This window comes from Bos indicus x Bos taurus, chromosome 19, assembly GCF_003369695.1.
Source record: "Bos indicus x Bos taurus breed Angus x Brahman F1 hybrid chromosome 19, Bos_hybrid_MaternalHap_v2.0, whole genome shotgun sequence".
Taxonomy (NCBI): Eukaryota; Metazoa; Chordata; class Mammalia; order Artiodactyla; family Bovidae; genus Bos; species Bos indicus x Bos taurus.
Genome location: NC_040094.1, coordinates 27,518,789 through 27,544,779, shown reverse-complemented (window position 1 = coordinate 27,544,779; position 25,991 = coordinate 27,518,789). Strand labels below are relative to the sequence as shown.

General features: G+C 58.3%; 3 protein-coding genes across 29 annotated transcripts in view; 2 read left to right on the top strand and 1 right to left on the bottom strand.

The window, feature by feature from the left end:
* MINK1 (misshapen like kinase 1) overlaps nt 1-15,917 on the top strand; it is a 47,067-nt gene extending 31,150 nt beyond the window's left edge. The window contains exons 3-34 of one of the 23 annotated variants that reach the window (XM_027516583.1): nt 976-1,032; nt 1,134-1,259; nt 3,024-3,134; nt 3,508-3,598; nt 3,991-4,121; nt 4,442-4,496; nt 4,607-4,685; nt 4,917-5,092; nt 5,507-5,576; nt 5,925-6,138; nt 7,856-7,972; nt 8,458-8,544; nt 8,753-8,965; nt 9,133-9,306; nt 9,663-9,863; nt 10,302-10,387; nt 10,542-10,652; nt 10,797-10,909; nt 11,062-11,150; nt 11,376-11,399; nt 11,500-11,663; nt 12,061-12,166; nt 12,254-12,391; nt 12,581-12,689; nt 13,031-13,198; nt 13,305-13,448; nt 13,622-13,756; nt 13,951-14,051; nt 14,134-14,283; nt 14,368-14,527; nt 14,614-14,753; nt 15,071-15,917. In XM_027516583.1, coding sequence (XP_027372384.1) covers nt 976-1,032; nt 1,134-1,259; nt 3,024-3,134; nt 3,508-3,598; nt 3,991-4,121; nt 4,442-4,496; nt 4,607-4,685; nt 4,917-5,092; nt 5,507-5,576; nt 5,925-6,138; nt 7,856-7,972; nt 8,458-8,544; nt 8,753-8,965; nt 9,133-9,306; nt 9,663-9,863; nt 10,302-10,387; nt 10,542-10,652; nt 10,797-10,909; nt 11,062-11,150; nt 11,376-11,399; nt 11,500-11,663; nt 12,061-12,166; nt 12,254-12,391; nt 12,581-12,689; nt 13,031-13,198; nt 13,305-13,448; nt 13,622-13,756; nt 13,951-14,051; nt 14,134-14,283; nt 14,368-14,527; nt 14,614-14,753; nt 15,071-15,154 — 3,924 coding nt within the window. In that variant the 3' untranslated portion in view covers nt 15,155-15,917. Of the gene's footprint in view, nt 1-975; nt 1,033-1,133; nt 1,260-3,023; nt 3,135-3,507; nt 3,599-3,990; nt 4,122-4,441; nt 4,497-4,606; nt 4,686-4,916; nt 5,093-5,506; nt 5,577-5,924; nt 6,139-7,855; nt 7,973-8,457; nt 8,545-8,752; nt 8,966-9,132; nt 9,307-9,602; nt 9,864-10,301; nt 10,388-10,541; nt 10,653-10,796; nt 10,910-11,061; nt 11,151-11,375; nt 11,400-11,499; nt 11,664-12,060; nt 12,167-12,253; nt 12,392-12,580; nt 12,690-13,030; nt 13,199-13,290; nt 13,449-13,621; nt 13,757-13,950; nt 14,052-14,133; nt 14,284-14,367; nt 14,528-14,613; nt 14,754-15,070 lie in introns of those variants that run through there. The other 22 variants (XM_027516580.1, XM_027516579.1, XM_027516582.1 and 19 more) reach the window with 22 other exon arrangements.
* A 496-nt stretch (nt 15,918-16,413) lies between these two features.
* Nucleotides 16,414-21,583, bottom strand: CHRNE (cholinergic receptor nicotinic epsilon subunit). 4 transcript variants are annotated; one of them, XM_027516603.1, is made up of 12 exons: nt 21,280-21,568; nt 20,532-20,674; nt 20,369-20,413; nt 20,149-20,258; nt 19,851-20,006; nt 19,451-19,551; nt 18,872-19,072; nt 18,680-18,794; nt 17,273-17,387; nt 17,001-17,187; nt 16,810-16,916; nt 16,414-16,692 (listed from the first exon to the last, which is right to left on the bottom strand). In XM_027516603.1, the coding sequence occupies exons 1-12, from the start codon at nt 21,452-21,454 to the stop codon at nt 16,543-16,545; spliced, it is 1,605 nt and encodes a 534-aa protein (XP_027372404.1). In that variant the 5' UTR covers nt 21,455-21,568; the 3' UTR covers nt 16,414-16,542. The 4 variants fall into 4 exon arrangements, with proteins under 4 accessions (XP_027372404.1, XP_027372406.1, XP_027372405.1 ...); XM_027516605.1 differs by lacking the exon at nt 21,280-21,568 and adding an exon at nt 20,934-21,105; XM_027516604.1 differs by having other exon boundaries at nt 16,557-16,729; nt 21,280-21,582.
* C19H17orf107 (chromosome 19 C17orf107 homolog) lies at nt 17,394-18,513 on the top strand. 2 transcript variants are annotated; one of them, XM_027516607.1, is made up of 4 exons: nt 17,394-17,635; nt 17,747-17,947; nt 18,048-18,317; nt 18,396-18,513. In XM_027516607.1, the coding sequence occupies exons 1-4, from the start codon at nt 17,432-17,434 to the stop codon at nt 18,492-18,494; spliced, it is 774 nt and encodes a 257-aa protein (XP_027372408.1). In that variant the 5' UTR covers nt 17,394-17,431; the 3' UTR covers nt 18,495-18,513. The 2 variants fall into 2 exon arrangements, with proteins under 2 accessions (XP_027372408.1, XP_027372409.1); XM_027516608.1 differs by having other exon boundaries at nt 18,048-18,484.
* Nucleotides 21,584-25,991: the final 4,408 nt, after the last annotated feature.

Here is a 25,991-nt window from a genome sequence, read left to right as displayed (position 1 = left end):
GGCACTCAGCCTCTTCACGAGCCTCCTGTGTCTCAGGGGCCAGGGTTTCCTGGGTCACTGGGACTACCCACCTCTTACCCTTCTTCTCTGTAAGCTTGGAAAGCAGGGGCACCCCCACCCCAATCACCCCATCTCTTGCCTAGTTGTTGCCATGGAAATAGCAGCTCTGTGTTCTGCTTCTCTGGGCTTAGGGGTCGTGAAAAACTGCTGGGGATAAAAATAATCCTTGGGCTGGCAGTCCCCCCTACACACACACCTTTCTCTTCCCCAGGAAGCCTTGGACTTTCCTACTGGAGCCTGAGATGACTCCTGCTAGGAATTTTGGAAGGATGATGGGGGGGCAGAAGGGGAATGGCAGGAACACGCTCTAGAAGTTTCTTCCCATTCGCACTGGTGGTGGGGTATCCACACAGCAGTCAGCCCTCCCGTGTTTCTCCCAAGTTCCCTAAAATCTCAGCCCTATCTACTCTCTCCTGTTAACAGTAATAAAAAGCCCTGTGTATGTGGCTGGGGGTGGGGGTGATTCTGGGAAAGGCCCCCTGTCCAGAGAGGTGAATCAGGAGAGGATCCAGGCAGTCTGTCTTGCATAGAAGATGCTGGAGAGGCAAAGCCCTCCTCTCCCAGCCGCCTCTCCCAGCTCCATGCCGCTCCATCTGAGGATGGAGAGGGAGCCCTCACTCGCTGCTCTAACTTTCAGACAAGGCTATCTAAGCCAGAGAGGCTGGGACAAAGCACAAGTGTCTCTCCCTCATCCCTCTTGAGTGTTTCAGGAGAGGAGACCCTTCGTCTTTATCCAGCTTAGCACTTGGAATCCAGGCGCGGTGATTTTCCTACGACCGACTCATAAACTGAGGTGTCTAGCCAGGGGCATTTTCTAAGAAAGAAAGCAGCCAAAAATTGTGGGCTCTCCCTGAATTAAGCCCCTTCCGAGTGCAGACCTGACCCCCCACCCATGCCTGGCTCTCCATCCTGCAGGGTCGGCATGTCAAGACTGGGCAGCTGGCTGCCATCAAAGTCATGGACGTCACGGAGGTAAGGCGTGTATAGGGCAGGGGGAGGGTCGGAGTGTTGAGAAGGGGGCTTGCGGGCGGGGCGGGGGGACTCTCAGGGTTCACCTCTCCCTATTCACGTAGGATGAGGAGGAAGAGATCAAACAGGAGATCAACATGTTGAAAAAATACTCTCACCACCGCAACATCGCCACCTACTATGGGGCTTTCATCAAGAAGAGCCCCCCAGGGAACGACGACCAGCTCTGGGTGAGGAGCGCCCCTCGCCTGCCCCAGTTAGTGCATCTGTTCTCCTGCCTCTGAGCACAGATCCTGGGAAAGCAGGACATCTAATCTGTGCGGGTGGTGGCAAGACTTGGGCCCCTCCCAGCAGCGCACAAGCCTCTCAGGATGATTACTTTCCAATTACTTGGCCACAGCTCGCTTAGCTCTTTGGGGCCTCCCCCAAATTCCCTCCAGGCTTGGAACATTCCTAAGAGTCATCGCCTTCCCGGCCTGGGCACTGTTGCCCGCTAATTCCCCGGCCTCACCCTTTCTGGGGCTCAGCCCAGCCTGGAGGAGAGGGCAGCAGGGAACACAGCCATGGCTGGGGGACTGGGCCTCAGACCAGGTCCCCCTCCCAGCAGTTGCTGCTGCTCCCCCATCCCTGGGATTCTCCAGGCAAGAACACTGGAGTGGGTTGCCAGTTCCTTCTCCAATACATGAAAGTGAAAATGAAGTTGCTCAGTCGCTAGACAAGTACTTACTGAGCGCCCTCTGTGTACCCTGCACAGATAATCATGAGTTGTGGTCCCTGCCTCCAAGGCACTTAGTCTTTTTTGGGTGGGGAGAGACACAGGTAGAGAAAGGCAACCAGCTGTGTGTAGTGGGAGATTAAGGGCTAGAAGCTGAGTGCTAGTGACCCGGCGCCCCCTTGTGGACCCCATCCTCCCCTCCAGCTATGGGAGGGGCGCCCCAGATGTGCAAATTACCTCTTTGGCGCATGCAAATACAGGCACCTCAAGCCACCTTTTTTTTTTTTTTTGCATTGGATGCAGCTTGTAGGAAACATACAGTGAAAACATTTGGATGGGCGTACTGATCCCCTGGGATTTGTTTGGCCTCTGCTTTGGGTCCCTGGAGGTGGGAAACATACAGTGAAAACATTTGGACGGGCGTACTGGTCCCTCAGGATTTGTTTGGCCTCTGTTGTGAGTCCCTAGAGGTGCCGGCCAGCCGGAGTTCTTCTCATCTCCAGCCTCGGCCTGGCCTGTTTACAGACATTGTGCTGAAGCCTCAGATTCCCTTCTGCAGCTCTCTGGTAGCCCTTGGGCTCTGTCTTGTCTCTCTAGCAGACCTGGGGACTTGCTGACTTGAGCCCCTTTCTTGTCTCTCTCAAGGGTTGGCCAGCTTTTCCTTTGAATGGCCAGACAGTAAATATTTGGGGCTCTGCGGGTCATAAGCTTCTAACAACTACTCAGCTCAGCCATAGACAATGCAGAGATGAAAACAGGAATGTCCCTTGACTCCAAAGAGCTTTATTTAAGACGCTAAGATTCAGTTTCATGTGATTCTTTGATTTTTATTTCAGCCATTTAAAAATGTAAAAACCATGCTCAGCCTCTTGGCTATAGATTGCCGGACCCCTGCTCCAGAGCGGTGGTTCTTCACTCTCTGTTTGGGCTTTATGGGTCCCAGTGAGGATCTGATGGAAGCTTTGGCCCCTGCCGCAGGGAAAATGCACAAACCCATGTCATTCTGTCTGCAAGTTCAGGGATTCCCTGGGGTCCTCTTCTGGACCCAGACCATCACCTCCCTCAGCCCACCTGCCCTGTATCTCCCAACTGTGTCTCCTTCCCCTTTCTCTCCTAATCTCACCAAGTTCTGTGGCTTTTACTAGGGGTCTCATGGCCCCTGCTCTCCAGCTCATACCAATTCTGACCCAAGGACTCCAGTCCTCCCCCAGGGGCCTGGCACGGGAAGGAGGCCTTGCCTGACAGATACTTTTCCCTCCGGTCCTCCCTGGGACCATAGCTGGTGATGGAGTTCTGTGGTGCTGGTTCTGTAACGGACTTGGTGAAGAACACGAAAGGGAATGCCCTGAAGGAGGACTGTATAGCCTACATCTGCAGGGAGATTCTCCGGGTGAGTGCCAGGTCCCTCCCTGCCTCCTCCTCCCATCTCCCTGGAAGTGGGCCTTCCCTGCACTCACAGGGAAGGAGCTGGAACTGTGCCCCCTTGAAGGAACAGATGGCCTGATGCGGGTGCGGGTGGAGAACCCTCAGAGGGACCCAGCGCCTCTGTTTCCCAGCTCTGCCCTTTCCTTGGGGCCCTGCAGCTGGATCCTCCAGAGCCTCCAGTCTGAGGACACTACCCTCAAAGCTGAGCCTTAACCTGGGCTCCTGGCTCCCAGGTGGAGAGGGACAGCTCCCCCAGCCCAGCCCAGCCAGGTGCCTCCCCAGCCCCTCAACTCACATCCTTGTCCTCTAACACCAAGAATACTTCCTCCCACCCCCAGGGTCTGGCCCATCTCCACGCCCACAAGGTGATCCACCGAGACATCAAGGGGCAGAACGTGCTGCTGACAGAGAATGCCGAGGTCAAGCTAGGTACGCCGACGCCTTCTGACCTCTAGCACGGAGTTGGGGACCCGTTTGTTCATTCCCTCTAGTGGCTCAAGCCCACCTGTCTACGGGCTGGGGGATTTGCTCCCCACCTTCTGCTGAACACTGCTGGAGAAGCTTTTTGTGTGCTCCCTGGTGTGTCCCGGTGCTGTGCCAGCCCCTCTGGGGAGATGGGTTTGTTTGGCCCCTTCTGCCTAGAATGCTGTCCCTTGGTCCTTTCACTCTGGTTTCTCCCCCAGACACTGGAAGACTAGTTCAGGGCCTTTGGGATGGATGCTGATGGGATGAAGAGGTGGCCGGGTGGGGCTCACACAGGACAGCCCAGAGGGGGCCGCAGGTGCAGCGTTCCGTCATGGCCTTTGCCTCTGCCCTCCCAGTGGATTTCGGGGTGAGCGCACAGCTGGACCGCACCGTGGGCAGGCGGAACACGTTCATCGGGACCCCCTATTGGATGGCCCCCGAGGTCATCGCCTGTGATGAGAACCCTGATGCCACCTACGATTACAGGGTACGGGCGGGGAGGCAGCCAAGGGTAGGAAGTGAGATGGGGGCAATGGGGAGGTTGAAAATATTGGGAGCTTGAGCAGGTCAGGGAATGAAATGAAGGCCCAGGGTTGTGTTAGCAGTGAGAGGCAAGGGAAGGGTTTGTGACCAGGAAAGTACGGATGGGGAAGGTGGGGTAGCTGGAGGACAGTGAGGGTTGGAGCAGAGGGGCCTCAGGAAGGGTATGGACCAGGAAGCAACCCGGGGAGGAGAGGCTGGGGATAGTGGGAGAGGGGAGTTAGTGGTCAGCAGCGTTCACCGGTCCCTCTTTTCATGCCTCTGCAGAGTGACATTTGGTCTCTAGGAATCACAGCCATCGAGATGGCAGAGGGAGCCCCCCGTAAGTGCAGGGTTTGGGAACAAAGGGAGGGCCCAGAAGGAGCTGTAGGGAGGAGGTGGGGTCATGGGAGGCCGGTGAGACCAGCTGATGGTGCCTCTTCTGTGTTCCAGCTCTGTGTGACATGCACCCCATGCGAGCCCTCTTCCTCATCCCCCGGAACCCACCGCCAAGGCTCAAGTCCAAGAAATGGTAGGTCTTGGGGGATTGGTGTTTAACAAGGAGGCCCCCGCAAACAAGGCCTCCACCTTACCCCCTACCCCCAGGCCTGGGTCTGCACTGCCAAAGAGGGGGTGGGTAGGGGGCGCGCCTGGTGTGGGCAACACGGGGAGATGGGAGGGAAGTGGGTGACTTTTGGATGAATGAGTCCCCCCTTCTTCCTGGAACCACCCCCTTTCCGACATGAGCCACCATCGTCTCCAGGTCTAAGAAGTTCATTGACTTCATTGACACGTGTCTCATCAAGGCTTACCTGAGCCGCCCACCCACCGAGCAGCTGCTCAAGTTCCCGTTCATCCGAGACCAGCCCACCGAGCGGCAGGTCCGCATCCAGCTCAAGGACCACATCGACAGATCCCGGAAGAAGCGAGGCGAGAAAGGTCAGTGGGCGGGGAGGGAGGTGGAGGGTCTGGAACACATGTCCGCGCCCCTGCTCCTCTTCAGCCCTGGCTCCCCCTCAGGCCCCCTTCCAGGCCCAGCTCTCCCTGTCCAAGGAGATCTCCTTTCCCAAACTTCCAACCCCAGAGGGCTTTTTCCACCTTACCTGGGGAGGTCTAGAACTGCTCATGCACATGTGTGAATGCACGGACACTCCCACCCACATCCCGCCCACCATGGGGTCCTCTCCCCATCTCTGTCAAGGCCCAAACCTGGGACCCGCCGTCACCCCCATTGCTCCAAGGAGGCGTGCCATCCAGACGGACCTTCCTGGTTATCCCCATCTAAGGTTTCCCTAGCCCAGGGTGGGGTCTGGGGCACTGGGTGAAGAAACAGCAGTGATCTCCCCCCTGCAGAGGAGACGGAATACGAGTACAGCGGCAGCGAAGAGGAGGACGACAGCCATGGAGAGGAAGGGGAGCCAAGGTGGGCCTGGCAGGCGGAGGTGGGGGACTGTCACTGTCCGAGGGACAACAGTGGCCCTTGGCTTGGGGACTCAGCCTGGGGGTGGTGGACACAGACAGGTGGACCCATGGGACGGAGGCCCTGTGTGCTGAGACGGAGCAGAACAAATGCAGGAGCTGGAGGGAACTCAGGGCTGCAGGCTGGGGTGTTGAAGGAGTGCGAGCCCAAGGCGGGGCAGAGGGAGGACAGGTCTTCATTATCCGGGAGCAACCGAGGCGACCCCGTCTGGTTTGCTGAAGCACCTGTTCAGGGCTCCCAGGGGGGAGGGTGACTTCTGACCCCGATACTCCCGTGTACCATCTTGCCCAGCTCCATCATGAACGTGCCGGGGGAGTCGACCCTCCGCCGGGAATTCCTCCGGCTCCAGCAGGAGAACAAGAGCAACTCGGAGGCTTTAAAGCAGCAGCAGCAGCAGCTGCAGCAGCAGCAACAGCGAGACCCGGAGGCGCACATCAAACACCTCCTGCACCAGCGCCAGCGGCGCATCGAGGAGCAGAAGGAGGAGCGGCGGAGGGTTGAGGAGGTGTGGGGGCAGGGCACGTCGAGGGGCGGGCCCTCCTGGAAGGACCTGACCTGACCAGGTCCTGGTCCCACTGCTGGTCTGCTGGTGTGCTTAGGGCAACATGAAGAAGAGGGAGCGAGGGGGGCCAGCCCCCCTGCCTTCAGACTTGCAGGGAAGGGCTCTGTCCTCTCTGAGAGGCCCCTAAGGCACCTGCCAGGCCAGTGTGGGTGGTAGTACCCTCAGCGTCCCTTCAGAGCGAAGTTTTCTAAAAAGTCACTGTCACCCCTTCCTCGTGTCTATATGTAAACCTCAGCTCTGGGGTTTGTCTGCTCTGTTTCCCTTCAGACCTGCGGAGGCTGAGGGTCTCTGCTCAAACCCCTCCATGTCCTGGGCACCTGTCCCTCCAGCAGGTGCCCAGTCTGTAGGTGAATAAGATCCCTCAAAAGGCCTTCCTTTTACTTATGGTTGTTGGGCCTTGGATTTGCTTCCTACAAGCTTGTCCAGCACACTAATTGGAGGTGGATGGCAGAAATTAATTTTAATTAATAGAGAATCTTACTTTTAAGTAGCTGCAGTTTTTTAAATCCCAATTTAAAAAATACTTTGTATGTGTGTATAAAGGTATTTATTTTGCAGGGGGCATGGTGGGGAAGAAGAGACGTAGATTGGTTAAAATTTTGCCTTAAACGATGGGATTTTTGTTGAAACAGTTACATGATCCAAAGTTCATGGAGGGCTGAGCTTAATTTAAAAATTATCTAAGCAGTAGGCTTCCCTGATAGCTCAGTTGATAAAGAATCCACCTGCAATGCAGGAGACCCTGGTTCGATTCCTGGGTCAGGAAGATCCCCTGGAGAAGGGATAGGCTACCCACTCCACTATTCTGGCCTGGAAAATTCCATGGACTGTTTAGTCCACAGGGTCACAAAGAGTCGAACACAACTGAGTGACTTTCACTTTCAAGCAGCAAGAGATAGGCGGAAGCCTCCACACTGCCTGTGTACTGCTCCCCAAAGTGGGCCCCTGTCTTCATTGAACGAAAATAATTTTCAAGAAAGGCTGCTCATGAGAGCCTAGTACAAACTATTCTTAATGAATATGGCTTTCAGGTAGCAGAGTAACCAAAATCTGTGTCTACCAAGGTGTTTCCTGGAGAAGGCCTGATGTATCTTTAGGGCTTGTGCTCTTTCCTTCTTTCCTTCCTTTATTTATTTATTTTTTGGCAGAAAGATTGTGAAAGTTATTAAGTGAATGTGACCTGGGCTACTGATGGTGCCCAGGGTCCCTTGCTAAGTCACTTTTCTGTGCATGGGCACCTGGTGCCCTCTTGTGGCTGAAGGCTGCCACTGCAGCCCACTCCCTTTGGCCTTTAGGGTCCAGGTTCATTTGCTGGGATATGGGGGACACTGTTGTGGACTCTGGGTTTTGTCTGTTTGGTGACGGAATGGATAGGGGACAGTTTTATCCAAGTAGGCCTCCTCCTCTTGGTAGCTCCCATCCCAAGCCCGCAGCCATTTAGACAGCAGCTCCTCCCGAGCCAGGCCGCTGTGGGCTCTCGTGTGAGGGTAGGTAGGTTTGTAGAATCAAGTTGAAGCCACCCACTCTCACCGCCATCCCCAGTGAGATGGAGCCTAGCCCAGGAGGGACAGAAGCGGGCTGAGGTGGGCCCCTGCTTCCGCCTGCAGTGCTGCCCTGTGTCTGGTGCGGGCCTTCAGGCTGCCTGTCCCCTCACCTGCAGCAACAGCGACGGGAGCGGGAGCAGCGGAAGCTGCAGGAGAAGGAGCAGCAGCGGCGGCTGGAGGACATGCAGGCCCTGCGGCGGGAGGAGGAGCGGCGGCAGGCCGAGCGCGAGCAGGTACAGCGCCCCCAGTGCACACCGGACTCACCCCTTCCCGCCCTGGCCTCCCCTCCTGCTCCTGCTGCCTGCCTGCCCTGCTCCCCAGGCCCCTTCCCCTTCTCTCCCTCCCCCGGAATTCCTCCTATCTTTTCCAGCTTCACTCTCTCTCTCTGTTTTCTCCCACCCTTCAACCCCCTACCCCGGCTCCCTGCCCTCCTCCTGTCTCTGTGCCTTCATTCCCCATCTCTTTGCCCCCCGCCCTGACTCCTGCCTCCTGCACCGTCCCTCATGGGGCCTCTGCCCCGGTGTCCCCCTCATTCCCTGCCTCTGTGGGGCTCATCCTACCCCGGACTCTCTCTTACTCTCCCCCACTCCCCACCCCGGCCTCCTCCTCATCCTCACCCCACTGACCCCATCCTCCAACTCCTTCGCCGCCGCTGCCGCCCCCCACCCCCCTGCCTCTCCCTCTCTCCCTGCCCTCTGCCCCCCACCCCGCCCCCCAGGAGTATATCCGTCACAGGCTAGAGGAGGAGCAGCGACAGCTCGAGATCCTTCAGCAACAGCTGCTCCAGGAACAGGCCCTGCTGCTGGTAACGGGGTCCCCAGCTTCCCCCGGGAAGACGCGCATTCAGAGCATCTCCGCCGCAGTGGGACGGGAGCACTTCAGGGGAAGGGGTCACCCGGGCATCAAGGGAAGAGGCCTCTCCTCTCTAGGCAGTTGGAGGAGAGCAAGGGCGTGCCTGCTCTGGCTTCCAGGGCCCACCCTGCTGAGCCCTCTCTCCCTACCCTTGGGCCCAGGAATACAAGCGGAAGCAGCTGGAGGAGCAACGGCAGTCCGAGCGCCTGCAGAGGCAGCTGCAGCAGGAGCACGCCTACCTCAAGTCCCTGCAGCAGCAGCAGCAACAGCAGCAGCTTCAGAAACAGCAGCAGATCCTGCCCGGGGACCGGAAGCCCCTGTATCACTACGGTCGGGGCGTCAACCCTGCCGACAAGCCAGCCTGGGCCCGAGAGGTACTCAGCACCTCCTGTGCTGCCTGAGACTCCGTCGGTCATTGCGCACGGGAGGCCCCGGGGAGGGGAAAGGGCAGGCAGTGCGTCTGGGCGGTGCTGGAGAGGTTGGGACGTGACTTGGAGAACAGGACAAAAGCCGTCCTGCTTGGTGTCCCGTCGCATCACAGGTGGAAGAGAGAACAAGGATGAACAAACAGCAGAACTCTCCCTTGGCCAAGAGCAAGCCAGGCAGCACAGGGCCTGAGCCCCCCATCCCCCAGGCCTCCCCCGGGCCCCCAGGACCCCTTTCCCAAACTCCTCCTATGCAGAGGCCGGTGGAGCCCCAGGAGGGACCGCACAAGGTGAGTCTCTCCCTGTTCCTGTCTTCACACACAGATATGGGGGTGGGGGGCGCCTCACGTGTACACACACACGCACATGCCCAGAGCCAGGGGCCACAGACCTCAGGACATGCGGGCAGAGACAGGCACGCATCTGTCTCTCTGTCTTACCTGTTCTTGGGCTCCAGGAGCCCCTTTCGATGGATAGTTGGAACTCAGAGGCTTGACCTGCCCCTTCTTCCCTGCCCAGGCCCCAGCTCCCAGGTGGGGGCGTGCCACAGAGCAGGCAGCCCACCCTCCCTGGTCTCTCCCCGCAGAGCCTGGTGGCACACCGGGTCCCACTGAAGCCATATGCAGCGCCTGTACCCCGCTCCCAGTCCCTGCAGGACCAACCCACCCGAAACCTGGCTGCCTTCCCCGCCTCCCACGACCCCGACCCCGCCGTGCCCGCACCCACCGCCACGCCGAGTGCCCGAGGAGCCGTCATCCGGCAGAACTCAGACCCCACTTCCGAAGGGCCTGGCCCCAGCCCGAATCCCCCAGCCTGGGTCCGGCCTGATAATGAGGCCCCTCCAAAGGTAAGGGCAGCCTCGCAGAGCCGGAAGAGGGCAGAGGAATGGGGGGGATAGAGTGGGAGTGGTCAGCGGGCGAGGTGGACGTGAGCTTGGGGGTCTGGAGGGAATAGAAGGGTGAGGAATCCGGCCTGGCCCATCCCGCAGGGGTCACCCTGATGTCTGGGGGGCGGGCCGGCATGCGAGTGTGTCCAGGTGATTCCATGGTGCGTGTGGGAGCAGAAGAGGCCCCCGGGGTTCAGGGAGCACCAGGGGCAGACTTGCTGGCCAGATCCCAGCTCTGCTGTCTACCCGCCTCGTGAAACTTGGACAAAGGTCATCAGCTTCCCCAACCTAAGTCTGCTTCTCCATCAAGGTGGGGGGGCGCCCCTTCCAGGGTCTCAAAGAGGGGCCTGGTGTCTGCCATGCCATCATGGAGCCCTGACCCCTTCCTTCCCTCCTCAGGTGCCTCAGAGGACCTCATCAATCGCCACTGCCCTTAACACCAGTGGGGCCGGAGGGTCCCGGCCAGCGCAGGCGGTCCGTGCTAGGTAATGCCTGGCTGGGGGCGGGCGGCAGCCTAGGGCTCGGGGCGGGCGGCAGAGGGCAGTGTGCCAGGTTGCCCACTTAGGGGTGGGCGAGCCCCGCCCCAGTCACCTCAGCCCCCGCCCCGCCCCGCCCCGGCACCCTGTGCTCCCTCCACAGACCTCGCAGCAACTCCGCCTGGCAAATCTATCTGCAAAGGCGGGCAGAGCGGGGCAGCCCCAAGCCTCCAGGGCCCCCCGCTCCGCCCCCCGGCCCGCCCAACGCCTGTAGGTAATGGAGCTGTCCCCCCTGCTCCCTCCCACCTTCACTTCTGCCACCTGTACCCCCCTGGTGATGGCTCCCTCTGCGGTGCAGCTCAGCCTCCCGGGGCGCGGACACCCCATCACCCTGACCCTACCTCCACCCCTCCCACAGTAACCCCGACCTCAGGAGGAGCGACCCCGGCTGGGAGCGCTCAGACAGCGTCCTCCCGGCCTCTCATGGGCACCTCCCACAAGCCGGCTCGCTGGAGCGGAACCGGGTGGGAGGTACGTGAGCCCAGCCCCGGGCGCAGTCTCCCCAGGGTGGACCCCCACTTTGGCAGCTCTGGACTGGGCAGCATGGGCACCAGGCTGGACTTGAGGCCAGCCCCTGGGCCGGTGTCAGTGACCTCCTTTCTCCCCCACCCTGCCACATCTAGCCTCCTCCAAACTGGACAACTCCCCTGTGCTCTCCCCCGGAAACAAAACCAAGCCTGATGACCACCGCTCGCGGCCAGGCCGGCCCGCAGTAAGTCATCACATGGCCCCCTCCCATCTTCTCATGGTTTGTGACCTGGGGGCCACTGTGGAGCCTCTGGAGCCCCATAGAGCTGGGCGCCAGGGGCAGGGCCATCATTAGTCTGAGGCTGGAGGGTCTGTGGGCTAACAGGGTGGCACTTCCCAGTTACTAACCTTTCTTAACCTCTCTCCTGCCTCCTCTTGGCTGCCCTTCTTCCCCTGCGGCCCTTCCCAGAGCTATAAGCGAGCCATTGGCGAGGTTAGTGAGCAGGGCTGCGGGCAGCCCCTCCTGTTCCCTGCCTTTCTCAGGCCTCCATGGCACCCCTGCGTCCCCGCCTCACGCAGCTCCTCCTCCGCAGGATTTCGTCTTGCTGAAAGAGCGGACCCTGGACGAGGCCCCCCGGCCTCCCAAGAAGGCGATGGACTACTCATCGTCCAGCGAGGAGGTGGAGAGCAGCGAGGACGAGGAGGAGGAGAGCAACGGCGAGCCGTCAGAGGGGAGCAGGGACGCCCCTGGGGCCCGGTATGGGGGCGCCCCGGGCAGGGGCATGTCCCTGCCAGAGGCGCCTGAAAAACAGGTGTTAGGGGAGGGGGTGTTGGGTCAAGTTTGAGGGAAAGCAGTTCCCTTTTCCCCCCGAATGGGGCCTCAGCTGTCATTGCCGGCCCATTCTTCCTACCCTTCCGTAGAGCACGGTATTCAGACCTGGGGGCTGGTGTCCCCCGCTGTCCTTCACTGTCCTGTGAGATGAGCGCCTCTTCAGGACAGCCAGCGCTCCCCCATTGTGGGGTGGGAGCTGCTGGGTGCCAGCAGACACTGCAGGTGCCTGTGCCCTGGCTCTCATCTGCTCCCTGTGGCACTCAGGTGGCACTTGGGTGGCAGGCAGGGCCCGGAGGGCCTCCTGACCTTCCTCTCTCCATAGCAGCGATGGAGACACAGACAGCGTCAGCACCATGGTGGTCCACGACGTGGAAGAGATAGCCGGGCCCCAGACCCCCTACGGGGGTGGCACCATGGTGGTCCAGCGAGTAAGTGCCCCTCCCCCCCCATTCTGCCCCAGCCTGCCCTGCTCCTCCTCAGCCCCAGCACTGGCCCCCTTCCGTTCGTTCCTTTAGACCCCCGAGGAGGAGCGCAGCCTGTTGCATGCCGACAGCAACGGCTACACAAACCTGCCAGACGTGGTCCAGCCCAGCCACTCGCCCACTGAGAGCAGCAAAGGTCAAAGCCCCCCCTTGAAGGATGGAGGCAGTGACGTAAGTGGGTGGTGGTGGCTCTACGGGGCGAGAAGAGATCACTGGCCATGGACAGGAGACGCAGGGGCGCTGGGGCACTGTGGTTGGCAAGGGGGAGCCCTGGGGAGCTGGTTGGCCAGGGTGCAACAGGAGGGGTGGGCCCGGGTTGGGGTCTGGCATATTTGCCTTACTGCCACCCCCACCCCACAGTACCAGTCTCGTGGGCTGGTAAAAGCCCCTGGCAAGAGCTCATTCACGATGTTTGTGGACCTGGGGATCTACCAGCCCGGAGGCAGTGGGGACACCATTCCCATTACAGGTGAGACAGGAGGCCTGGGGAGGGGTCGGGTGGCCTCTGATGACAGGCTTCACTGAGTGGTCACAGCCTCCCCTGTGGCCTGCACCTGCCCTGGCACGAAGGCAGTAAGGGCTTCTGGGGCCGCCTTGACCCAAGGCGGGGCAGAATGCTCAGAGGTGACCCAGGGACCTGCATGAGGGAGCGAGGGCTTTGCCAGGCCTTCTGGCCCTGTGTAGACTCCTCCAGGCACCTGGTCCATTCCCTAGTCTTTCCCTTTGGTTCGGAGTATCCTGGAGTATGGGATATAGTGAGACAGAGTGACAGGACTCAGCCCACTCCCTTCTCCTCTCCTCCTCCTGCAGCTCTGGTGGGTGGAGAGGGCAGCCGGCTCGATCAGCTACAGTACGACGTGAGGAAAGGCTCTGTAGTCAACGTGAACCCCACCAACACCCGGGCCCACAGCGAAACCCCCGAGATTCGGAAGTACAAGAAGCGGTTCAATTCTGAGATCCTCTGTGCGGCCCTTTGGGGTAAGCCAGGGTGGGGAAGGAAAAGAGGGGCCTGGTGTGCCCCCGTGCTCCCGGTCAGGCGAGGGCCTGGCTCTGCCTCTCATCTGCCCAAGGGCTCCTCTTGCAGGGGTCAACCTGCTGGTGGGCACGGAGAATGGGCTGATGTTGCTGGACCGCAGCGGGCAGGGCAAGGTGTATGGACTCATCGGCCGGCGGCGCTTCCAGCAAATGGACGTGCTGGAGGGACTCAACTTGCTCATCACCATCTCAGGTTGGGGGGAGGCGGTGGCCAGGAGGAGGGCTCAGTGCCTGGGGGGAGGGCTCAGTCCTGTTCCCCAGGACAGAACTGGAAGATGGGGGCCCCACTTTCTCACCCCTCGAGGTCCACGCAGGATGGTGGGGAGGTGGAAGCTGGGCCTTCAGCGAGGGTTCTCTGTTCCTCAGGGAAAAGGAACAAACTGCGGGTGTATTACCTGTCCTGGCTCCGGAACAAGATTCTGCACAATGACCCGGAAGTGGAGAAGAAGCAAGGCTGGACCACTGTGGGGGACATGGAGGGCTGCGGGCACTACCGCGTGGGTGAGGAGGTCACAACACAGCGGCCCGGGCACATTTGTTTATGAGAAGAGATAAAGAGACGGGGTCCTGGGCTGAGAAAGCCTTGAAGGCCAGAGATGGTGGGGGGGCCTGCAGCTGGGGATGTAGACAGACCCAGGAGAGGGGCTGCAGCCCAAGCAGGGAAGAGCCTGCATCCCCCCTTTTCCTGTCCCTAGTGAAATACGAACGCATCAAGTTCCTAGTCATCGCCCTGAAGAACTCTGTGGAGGTGTATGCCTGGGCCCCCAAACCTTACCACAAATTCATGGCTTTCAAGGTAACCCAAGCCTCAACCTCCATCACTGGTCCAAGGTCTGGCTCCTCTGCCCACACCCCCTGAGCCCTTTCTCCCCCCACAGTCCTTTGCTGACCTCCCGCACCGCCCTCTGCTGGTGGACCTGACCGTAGAGGAGGGCCAGCGGCTCAAGGTCATCTATGGCTCCAGCGCCGGCTTCCACGCTGTGGATGTGGACTCGGGGAACAGCTACGACATCTACATCCCTGTACATGTAAGCTTGGCAGGGCTGCGGGCGGAGTGGGGTCCCCGGCCTGGGCCCAGCCTTGGGGCCTCCCACCCACTTTCTCCTCCCCAGATCCAGAGCCAGATCACACCCCACGCCATCATCTTCCTCCCCAACACGGACGGCATGGAGATGCTGCTGTGCTATGAGGATGAGGGTGTCTACGTCAACACGTACGGCCGGATCATCAAGGACGTGGTGCTGCAGTGGGGAGAGATGCCCACCTCTGTGGGTGAGTGAGGGGCCCGCCCCCTGGCCTGTGTCCCCGAGCCAGCCGGGCTGTAGCCCACTTACCACCCCTCTCCGCTTCCCCCCAAGCCTACATCTGCTCCAACCAGATCATGGGCTGGGGAGAGAAAGCCATTGAGATCCGCTCCGTGGAGACGGGCCACCTGGATGGGGTCTTCATGCACAAACGAGCCCAGAGGCTCAAGTTCCTGTGTGAGCGGAACGACAAGGTGGGAGTAATAAGCCGCCCAGGCTCCTGCACAGCGTGGGCCCCATCCCCACCCCTACTCCCACCCCTTCCTGGGCCCCTGGGCAGAGCTGGGGGCGGGGTGGTGATAGGTCTTTCTGAGAGGCAGCCTGCCTTTCCCCCACCTTCAGTGTCTAAGAAGTCTGGGCTCCTTCATGCTGCATGTTCCTGCCTTTTGGAGGGGAATGGGGGCACTCTGCGGGACTAAATCCTGCAGTTTCTCCTTCCTCCCAGTTGACTGAGGCACCTCCACCTTGGCTGCCCCACACACCCTGGTGACTTCTTCTCCTCCCTATCCAGGTATTTTTCGCCTCGGTCCGCTCCGGGGGCAGCAGCCAAGTTTACTTCATGACCTTGAACCGTAACTGCATCATGAACTGGTGACGGGGCCCTGGGCTGGGCTGGCCTCTGTGGACCAGCTCACCCCCCACAGCCAGACTCCCCGGCCGCCCTTCTCTTCCCTCCCTGGGCTTTTGCTTTTACTGGTTTGATTCACTGGAGCCTGCTGGGAACGTGACCTCTGACCCCTGATGCTTTTGTGATCACGTGACCATCCTTTTCCCCAACATGTTCTCTCCCCAGAACTGTGCTTGTCCCAACTTCCAGGGAGAGGCACAGCTTCCCCTTACCAGGAACTGAGTGGGCCTAGCCCCACCCCCCTTTCTCCACTTACAAGGAGAGTGCTTGGGGCTTGGACCCCATACCCCACTGCTGCTGACTTGGCAGGGCCCTGGGCCCCATCATTTGCACGTCAGGGGAGCCGGCTCCCCCCTTGAATGTACCAGACCCTGGGGGGGGTCACTGGGCCCTAGGTTTTAGGGGGGTCACCAGCCACTCCAGGGGCAGGGACCATTTCCTCATTTTCTGAAAGCACTTTAATGATTACCCTCCCCCCAAACCCCAGGGAATGGAGGGGGGACCCCGCCAGCCAAAACATTTACCCCTTTCCAACCCCCATCTCTTCTAGCCTCTGCCCTTCCCCGGTGGAGGGGGGAGCAGGGAGCTCTCACCCTCTCCCCCCCTTGCTTGCATCTGTATATAGTGTGAGCAGCAAGTAGCCCGCCCCCTCCCTGCCCCCACCCCTCCTCAATGTAGTGGCCTTGGAGATCTCGTTTGTTAATAAAGACAATTCAACCAGCTCCCACCACTTCAGGCCCTAGGTTACTCTGTTTTCTCTCATCACCCCGGGTTCTAGCCAGGGCCCACCAGCATGGCTGGGATGAAGGGGGTGGGAATCTGCAATCCCTGAATCTTAGTGGAGAGGGGGTGGATGGGCAGTGCTGGGCTAAGAGAACCTACAAGAAACAACTAAGGGAAGGCCCAGGCCTCCTCAGCCTTAAACCTGTGGACCTTGAGCTGAGACCATTTGGTTCCTACCTACTCCAGCCTGGCCAGGCCACAGAGGTGCCTGGCTTCAGCCTCTCAATGTGCAAGTGTTGGAAATGGGTCTCTCCTGTTTGGCTTTTGAGAGGATCACATGGGACTGGGGCCCAAGAAATACTGGGAGGTCAGGAAGACTGAAGTGAGAGTGTTTCTTGCTTTCTGGAGGGTTGACATGTGGGAGGCTGCCTGCACCATCTGCAGCTCTTTCTGATGCCAGCCAGGTGGCCGGACCCACACATGTGTGCACACGTGACTCCTTGTGAAGTTGAATACAGATTTATCATTGGCAGTGGGAAAGGATAGTAATAAAGCAGTGGTAGCAAGGTGTTTTTCAAATATCCTCCTGGAGACGGGTGGGAATTCTTGTCGGTGTGGCTGTGGCCTCAGGTCTACATACATGGCGGGTAGGGCAGCTGAGGCACTCGGTTGAAGTAGGCCCCGAGGAAGATGAGGCTGGAGCCCACGAGGAAGAGCACCAGAGCAGCCCAGAAGCAGATGCTGTCAAGGGCCTTCCCCATGCGCACCCAGTCGGACACCTCCTGGGGAAGGGGTGGGCACAAATTGAGTCCCTAAAAGCTGTAGGAGCCAGATGCGCAAGAGTCAGGGATGGCGGAGGGCCCCCAGCGCCTCACCCCACCTTGGTGCTCCCGTCCCACCTCGCCAGTGGCCTCCTGGTCCCGAGTGCTTGAAGCCACGAAGTTCACGGCATCCACACAGCAGCGGATCTCGGGGGCGGCAGCGCCCAGGTTCTGGCAGAGGGTAGCTGGTGGGGGCGACCCGGGGTGGGTGATCAAGAACCTAGCCCTTGAAGGCGCCCCCCTTGGCCCACTCGGGCCAGTCCGCTCACCCGTCCAGGTTCCGTGCCGGTGCCTCTGCTGCTCAAATACCAGTTCGCTCCGCGGCTTTTTCAGTATCAGCTCCTCCGCGCGGAGCAGGAGGCCCAGGGACGACGCCCTCCTTGGGGGCGAGGCAGCTCGGGGGATCTCGGGGGGCGCGCCGGAGCCCAGGAGCTGGGGTAGCAGCTCCAGCAACACCTGGGGGGGGGGGGGGGCGGGGGGGCGGGGCGAGGTTAGCTTGAAGCCCCACCTCCTTCCCGAAGCCCACCCACCCGATGCTTACGTAGCGCAGTCGCGGGGACATGGCGTGAGTGGTGGGCGTCCGCAATGACACGTTGAGCACGATGACGCAATTCATGACAATGAGTGTGGCGACCACCATGACGAAAATGAGGTACCTGAGGAGCCCAGAGTTCGTGATGTCACAGCCTCCCTGCTGCCCATGAGCCACAGAGCGGCCACAGGTCCTCTGACCTCACAAACGCACCTCTCCGCAGGCGTGGAGCTGCTCCTGGCAGGGCCAGACGGTCCGCCCCCCGGCCCGGTCTTTCTCCCCGCCCTCGCACGGCCAGTGGCAACCATGAAGGGGACCCCCAGTTCCCTGGAAACCCTGCTGTGGGTCTACCACTTCCACAGCTCCACGGAGGTGCGCCTACACCCTCGAGACGCTCTGGGAAGGTTTCCAGCGCCCCCCGCCCCCCGCCCGGTGACCTCTGCCCTATGTCCCGATGACCCCGCTGCCCCTGTGCCTTTCCAGGTGGCCCTCCAGCCCCCGCTTCTGTCTTCCCTGGAGCTCGTTGCGGCCGCAGCCCATGAATATCTGGAGCAGAGGTTCAGAGAACTGAAGTCCCTGGAGCCTCGAGAGCCGGAGAACCCGCCTGCCGGGAAGCCCACCCTGGGGCTAGTGCTAAGAGAAGCCGCGGCCAGCGTAGTGAACTTCGGGGCCACCTTGTTAGAGGTGGGGCGCCGGGGAGCGGGGCGCAGAAGAGGGAGTCGGGAAAGGGGATCGAGGAGCAGAGACCTCTGCATCCCCACCAACTTCTGTATCCCCACGACAGATCTCAGCCCTGTGGGTGCAGCAGGAGCTACGGCGACTAGACGGCGGCCCGGGTCCGGGCCCAGACGCTGGGGATCCGGGTGGAGCCCTGGCCCGGGTAGCCCAGGCCGCGGGGCAGGGGGCTCTGCAAGTGGGGGCTGCAGCAGGCGCGAGCGCCCGGCTCCTGCTCCAGGGGGCCTGGCTATGCCTGTGTGGACGAGGTCTGCAGGGGTCAGCCTCATTCCTGCAACAGTGGCAACGCCATCTGGACCTCGGAACCCCTGGGGAACCGGTGAGTTCAAGATGAGGGGAGAGTTGGGGGCTAGAGGCGTCCCGGCTGGGTGGCACTGAGCCGGCCCACTCCCAGCAGAGATACTCCGGAGGCCTCAAGTTGGCGTCCAGCAGCACTGCAGAGGACGGAGGACCGAAGAACCCACCACGATCCCAGCCCCGCCCCACGTCCAAATAAAGCCCAGGTGGGGACCGTACAGTTAAGGCTACTCGGGAGTCCTTAAGTATTGGCCCTGCCCTCTCAACTGAGACCCCCTGGCCCCGCCCCGTGCTCGTCTGGCCCCGCCCCGTGCTCGTCTGGCCCCGCCCTTCACGCTAGCCATGCCCCGCGCAGTCACCGCCGGGATCCTCTCCGTCCCTCACCTGCCCAACAGCGGCACGCTCAGAGATGTCTCTGGGGTTTTCTGGGCAATCAGGAACAAGAAGACGGTCTGGGCGAGCAGGACGTTGATGGAAACGGTGCATTTCTGGCCGCCGGCTGGAGGGAGTGCCTGGTGAGGACAGGCCCCGCCCCCCAGGAGGGGCCCCGGGTTTGGGGTCTGGGCGACTCCATACCCTGCGCGGGCAGGAAGTAGGCGAGCAGCACCAGGCCCGAGATGAGCACGCAGGGCACGATGATGTTAATAACGTAGAAGAGTGGCTTCCGGCGAATAATGAGCGAGTAGATGACGTCAGTTTCCCCTGGGCCACCCGCAGAGTCACCGTCGTGGCGGCGGATCACCCCGGGACAGAAGTCGATGGCCCACTCGCCGTTCTCTGCAGGACGGGAGGCGCGGTCAGCCAGCTCTCAGGGAATGTGGCGCCCTGCTCTGCTCTCCGTCCCCACATCTGACAGTGTGTGGGGGGGTGTGGGGGCCTGCAATTCCAGGCGAGGAGAGGATGAAAGCCATCTGGGCCAGGGCAGGTGGGCTGGTAATTGGGTCAGAAAGGGGCGTTCCCAGGGAGCTTACGGAACCACCACAAGGGAGGAAGGAGTACTAGGCCGACAATCAAGAATGATTTCAGGGAAGGTTCAAGTTAAAGCACGGTTGTCAGTCAGTCCCAGCATCGAGGGCCCAGGGCAACCCCACTGTGCAAGTCCCCTCTCGGGATCTGTCTAGAAGCGGGTTTTTCGGAGCAGGAGGGGGGCCTAACCAGTATAGGCCTCAGTATCGATATCGATCTTGCTGATGGTCTTGCCCTCGTCGTCCACCGCAAAGACAAACTCCACCTCTTCGGCATTGTACGTCTGGGAGCTGCGGAGCCAGGATCCCAACCCCGACCCCAGAGGCTGGGACCCGGGCCTCAGGCCCCGCCCTGGAAGCCGGGTTCTGGCAGGGGAATTACGCTCCGCCCGATCACCAAGCCCCGCCTCCAAGCCTGGGTTTCCACCCCTACTTCTCATCCACTAGAGCGCGCTATCGCCTTCGAATGCCTAGCCCCACCTCCAGCACAAGGCCCCGCCCCGGATTAGAGGTCTCCCCGCCCCCGCGCACCTGACCCCACCCCTTAATCCCTCAATTGTCCGGGCCTGCGAACAAGTAAGTCTTCCCACCGGAAAACGAGCGAGCAGTTCTGCCAGTCGAAAGGGAAGTAGGTGACCTCCACGGCGCAGGTACTGCGGTAGATGGCCGGGGGCAACCAGCTCAAGTAGCCGCCCTCAGAGACCAGCACATTGGCCTCGTAGGCCACCCCGAACTGGCCGTCGATACTGTGGGCTCCAGGAAACCGAGAGTTGGCCCAAATCTGCGGTTCCCTCACCCCCCAAGCAACACCCCTGCCCCAACCAGGTCCAGCCCAGCCTCCACCCCTCCCCAGACCTCGGCTTCGCTCCAGTCTGGCCCGGTCCTCACTTGTTTTCCAGCACAATCTCTGGCAGCCATACGAGTTCTGAAGGGACCCGCAGGGTTTCTACGCCCCCAAAGTCGCCCTTGCTGTAGTTGAGTCGGTAATCTTGCCAGTCCTAGGGGCGGGGGAGGGGACGGAAGGACGTGTGCCGCGCTGCCTGCGAGGCTTTTGGGAGAAAAGGGTCCCCTAAACCAGATCTCACGCTGTTCCCCAGCCTCGACTCACGATTCCAATCCAGACGCTGGTGGTGAGGGTCTCTTCTTTCTCGTTCTGCGGGCGGGAGATGAAGATGATGGGGGAGAGCTTTAGGAGAGAGTTGAGCGCTTGGGGCCAGAAGTGGGATCTTAGGCTCCGAGACGGCACTCGGGTGCCGGTGCGGGTACCTTACCAGGGAGATGAGGTTGGTCAGGGTGACTTTGAGGGAGATGGTGACAGTGTCCTCGGGCTCCTGCACTGGCCGGCGTCCTGGGTCATAGGTGTCGAAGAGGTAGTGGTAAAGGCGCAGCTCCTCATTCTTCCCCTCACCTCTGCCTGGGGATGGGGCCAAGCAGCAGGGTCAGGACCGGGAGAGTCTGGGGAGCCGCTCTGCTCTGCCTCCGGGTCTACAGGTCTCTGCTTCTCTGTATGTCTCTGAGGCTGTGTATTTTCCCATGTCTGTCTCCCGAACTAGTGATACTGTGCCTGGGGACCAAATATGTCTGTCTACATCTCAGTCGGTCTCTGTCCTGTCCCTTTATGTCAGTGTCCTGTGTGTGTGCGTCCCACCTCTTCCCCCGACCCTGGCCCATACCGAGGAGCTGCAAGAGGAGCAGGGCGCAGAGCAGAGCCCCTGCCATTCCGCTGTCTGGTCCCCCAGGTTATTCTGAGCTTTGGCAGGCTCAGACGGGGGCAGGCCAGGGTGCCTGAGTGAGGGGGAGGAGGGTGTTAGTTCCGGGCTCTGACTACCCCTACTGCAGCCAGGGACATCTTGGCTGCTTCCAGAGGCAGCTGCCCCATCCTGAGTTCCCTGCCCCCACCCCATCCCAGCCTTCTCTGCCTGGGCTTCGGCTAGCTGTCCAGCCCCAGCCCCGATCCTCTCATGACTGGAGCAGGCCCGATGCTGGTGGGCAGGTCCTTAAACACCTGGAACCACAAACCTGGCAGAGGGGGTGTGGAAGGTCCTGCTTTCAACACTGCACTGGTATCCTCTGAGTCAGCTGCCCTGTGCAGGTGACATCCCTTGCCTGCTACACTCAGCACCACCCATAACCCAACCAAGGTCACACAAATGCAGTTTCTGCCAGCAGAGTTCGGCAAAAGCAGAGTGTCCATAAAGATCTGGTAATGAGACAGGCAGCCACAGGGGATTAGCCTGCGATAACAAACTCCACATGGCAAAAGAGACGGTGCCACAGTGCAGGGCCCATCTCCTCCCAGAGCCAGTCCCAGTGTCTACCCACCTGCAGCTCTGTCTGGGTGGGCACCTACAGAGATCCTCGTTTTCCATCTCTCTGTTGCCACCTTGTGGCCACATCTGAAAGTTACTGACTGCCCCACCTCATTCAAAACCCACCTTTCAGTCTTTCCTAAATCTCCTTGAAGTGAAGTGAAGTGAAGTTGCTCAGTCGTGTCCAGCTCTTTGCAACCCCATGGACTGTAGCCCACCAGGCTCCTCTGTCCATGGGATTTTCCAGGCAATAGTACTGGAGTGGATTGCCATTGCCTTCTCCAGGTGATCTTCCCGACCCAGGGATCGAACCTGGGTCTCCTGCATTGTAGACAGACACTTTACCATCTGAGCCACCAGTCTCCTTGGACCACCCTAATCAATCACTGGCTATACTTGTTTAAAATGCAGTTTCCTTGGCTCCATTCCCAAAGAATCCCAGTTTAGTAAGATGACACAGAGGAGGGGCCAGGAATCTGCTTTAAGAAATTTCCCGTGTGTTTCCTTATGGGGTAGGAAGCACTCTTTACACTTACATGTTCTTCCTCACACCAGTACAGCAAAGCAGTTGCCATTGTCCTAAACGTATCAAAGAGGACTCCAGGTCAGGTCCAAGGTCATGTTACTGAGTCCAAGCTCCTGCTGCTTGCCACATGACAGGCCAATAAATCGAGAGACAAGTTGTCGGGCAACTTTATTTGGAAAGCCAGCAGATGGAGAAGACGGTGGACTAGTGTCTCAAGGAACCATTTTCTCTGAATCAGAAGTCAGGTTCCTTTTCTATTTATGTTGGGTTGAGGGGACGGGTGGCCAAGTCCTGGTTCCAGCCACACTCTATAAGGTATGTGTTAATGTCTTCCTTCCTGCAGCCACTTACCTGTGGGCCTGGTCAGGATGTTTCCAGTGAGCTAAACCAAGGTATTTTAGCTTAATGCTCAGTAATGACATTACTAAGCATATGACATAACCCCTAAGAGACAGAGTTCCCAGAGATGGGCCATTATGTATAATTTAAGCTTATAGGCAACATTTCTTTCGTGATTAACATCATAGAACACACAAGGTTCTTCCTTATTACAATTCCCCACAGTCAATGGGGGATAATGTGCAAGGCAAATTTCTCTGCCAGGGAGTGGCATCTGGCCCAAATTGGGTTCCCTGCTGAGTCTTAGCTGTTGATACCAGACCAGGTCCCTGTGCCTCAGGAACTAACAGAGGATTTTCCAGTTGATCCCTATAAGGAAAAGGAGCCAGTCTGACCACTTTCTGAGCCCCAGAGTCAGGAATTAGAATTGGGGCCAAATAGGAGCAAGCGATGGTGGAAGGGGTGTATATAGTGGCATAACAGTGAAGCAGCTGGGACAGCCAGCTGGACCAAAGGTTGGAGCAACATTCCCTCACCCTGCCCTTGGGTTTCTTTCTTTTTTAAAAAATATTTATTTGGCTGCACCGAGTCTTAGTTGGGGCATTTGAACTCTTAGTTGCAGCATACGGGATCTAGCATCCTGACCAGGGATTGAGCTTAAGGCCCCTGCATTGGGAGCACAGAGTCTTAGCCACTGAACCACAGGGAAGTCCCACCCTTGGGTTTCTGACATGACCTAGTAACTGAACAACTGTCTGACATTTTCCCACCCACCCTGATGCAGTAGCACAAGAGCTTGCACAAGGGCTTGCATATAAGAGGAATGGAGTGGGTTGCCATTTCCTTCTCCAGGGGATCTTCCCGACCCAGGGATTGAACCCAAGTTTCCTGCATTGGCAGGCAAATTCTTTACCACTGAGCCACACAACATAGGAAGATTTCATCATTTTCCCTTGCTTCTTCACAGAATAGTTATGGAGCCATTCAAAAACTGCTATAAAACCATATAGCAGGTGGTCACCTCTAACAATACAAAGGATGCTTTTTTGCCTTAGCATCAACCAACCAGACTGAATTCTGGAGCAGGGCTTTTGTTGATTTTTAGGAACCAAGTGGAATCTTTCTCTTCGCCCTGGGAATGTCCCACTTTTAGACAAGAACAGACTTTTTCTATTCCTTTCCTTCATTCGACATCAGTAGGAGTTTCAAATATCATAAAACTGTTTTGGCTGTAACTGGAGAAATGCTACCAAAACAATATGAAACCAAAAACCTAAAGGGTAAACCAAAAATCCTAAATAAACCCTCAAGTCTGGTCTTGGGGTTTAACAGATACCAATGACACGGGAGACCACACGTGATGTAATTAACAAAGCAAGGACAGCAGTACCTGGTACACGGGGTCCCAGGAAAACCCTGCATAATGAACCCCTTGTGGAGATCCCAGCAGGTATTTTCAACTTCTTAGTCATGGTTTCATAGCTGTAATCAGACCACTTATCCAAAATACGCCTCTGAGGACTTTCTGCAGGCATACTTGAAATATTTCCCTTTTTTTTGGGGGGGGGGGTGGGCACACTACATGGCTTTCAGGATCTCAGCTCCTCAACAAGGGACTGAACTGGGCCACAGCAGTGAAAAGATCAAATCCTAACCACTAGATCACCATGGAACTCCCCATTCCCCATTTTTTAAAAAGACATAAATACAAGACAAACAGCACACGCAAATGCCAGCATCCAAATAAACAAACCAGTTCACACAGATTGCGTAAAAGTCCGTCAACTCTGTCCTCATCCTCTTTCCAACATGGTGCCCTACTCAAATGTGCTTCCCAGGTGGTGCTAGTGGTAAAGAATCTGCCTGCCAATGCAGGAGATGCAGGAGACGAGGGTTCAGTCCCTGGGTCGGGAAGATCCCCTGGAGTAGGAAATGGCAACCCACTCCAGTATTCTTGCCTGAAAATTTCCATGGACAAGAGGAGCCTACAGTGGGCTCTACAAGGTGGGCTCTACAGTCCATGGGGTCACTCAGAGTCAGACACGACTGAGCGACTGAACACACACACACACACACACACTCCACTCAAATACAAATTGGCTTATTCTAAAGGAAAGAAGCCCCAGATGGAGAAGAAATAAAATCTCCATTTGGTACATGGAGTGACTTACCTACTGCATGAGCTGTTGATTCCTTGCTCCACCTGCTAAGAGCTGGGGCAGCCAGAGCAGCTTCAGGGAATTTTAAGGGGAAGATCCTCAGGACGAGTGGTCTGGGCAGCTGCTAGGTCCTTACCCCCAAAATCCCCCAACCAGAGCTGGCTGGCCACGAGCAGCAAGACTGGCTGCTCATACTTCTTTGCCATATAATAGGTCAATAAATCAAGTGACAAGTTGTTGGGGCAAGGAATAATGCTTTATTCAGAAAGCCAGCAGCCTGAGAAGATGGCGGACTTGTGTCCTCATGAACCATCTTCCTTGAGTTAGAATTCAGGCTTCTTTTAACACTAAAAGGAGGGAGTCAAGTCCTGGTTCTGGTCAGACTCCTGGAGGAACTTCTTCCTGCCTTCAGTCTTTCACAGATGGGCCTGGTCAGGAGGATGCTTCCTTGTGAGCTAAACAAAGGTATTTTAGCTTAGTGTTCATTACCTGGGTGACAAGTGTCCCAGAAATGGGCCATTATGTGTAACTTAAGCTTATAGGCAACATCCCTTTGGTGATTAACTTGTAGAAGAAAACAAAGGTTCTTCTCCCTTTTATAGTCACACAAGTAGATTGGCAACGTCGCCTGAGGCTTACAGTCAGCTTTATTGATCATGGACACCTGTGTTCGTTTCACAGGCCACAGAACCATTTCACATCCACCATTGTGGGGTCTCCTTCCTTGTCCTGTAAGGTCCTTCATAACCTTACACTGAGGGTCCACACAGCTTTTCCATTTCCCCACACACCCTTGAAACCTCAGCTCCTCCTGGTAATGCTTTTCATTGCTCGTTTTAGACTTCAGTCACCCAGAAAGAATCTCATTGGCCCAGCTCACCTCCTTGCACATGGCTGATATGGGTACTGGGTCTAAAATCTGCACTGCTGCTCATTCCACAGCCTCTGGGCGAAGGCTGGGCCAAGGACTGTTGTGATAAATGCAGCTATTTATTCAAACATTAATAGGCACCTACAAGTTTCCCTGCACAGGGCCAGATGCTCTGATTAGAGAGATGAATAACCCACAGCCCCAAGGAGGAGGAAGAGATTTTACAGGTGATGAGCAGAAGGTGTGGGTAGGGTCCCGTGTCACTTAGCTTCTTTGCATTGCAAGAGTCAGATTCACGAGTGAGGTCCCCAGTAGGTTTCCACATAGACTGGGACAGCCTGGACCACTGTCAGCGCCCAAGGCAGCCCTGGGAACTGGCCACTGCTGCCTTTGCTCTGGGCTCCTCTCACGCCTGCTTTTTCTTTCTCGTACGTCCTCTTCCTACTGTGTGGTCTCTGCTCTCTTGTGTCTTCCACCGCATCTCACCCCTAGTCTTGGCCCCACATCAGCCTTGACCTCTCTCCAGA

Excerpts from the sequence above, each read along its gene's own strand:
- C19H17orf107 (XM_027516607.1), top strand. The coding sequence starts at position 17,432 with ATGAGCCACAGAGCGGCCACAGGTCCTCTGACCTCACAAACGCACCTC. Across the intron at positions 17,636-17,746 it reads ACTTCCACAGCTCCACGGAG|GTGGCCCTCCAGCCCCCGCT; the intron begins GTGCGCCTACAC and ends GTGCCTTTCCAG. Across the intron at positions 17,948-18,047 it reads TCGGGGCCACCTTGTTAGAG|ATCTCAGCCCTGTGGGTGCA; the intron begins GTGGGGCGCCGG and ends TCCCCACGACAG.
- CHRNE (XM_027516603.1), bottom strand. The coding sequence starts at position 21,454 with ATGGACACTCTGCTTTTGCCGAACTCTGCTGGCAGAAACTGCATTTGT. Across the intron at positions 20,414-20,531 it reads TGACCAACCTCATCTCCCTG|AACGAGAAAGAAGAGACCCT; the intron begins GTAAGGTACCCG and ends TCCCGCCCGCAG. Across the intron at positions 20,259-20,368 it reads CCAGCGTCTGGATTGGAATC|GACTGGCAAGATTACCGACT; the intron begins GTGAGTCGAGGC and ends CCCCGCCCCTAG.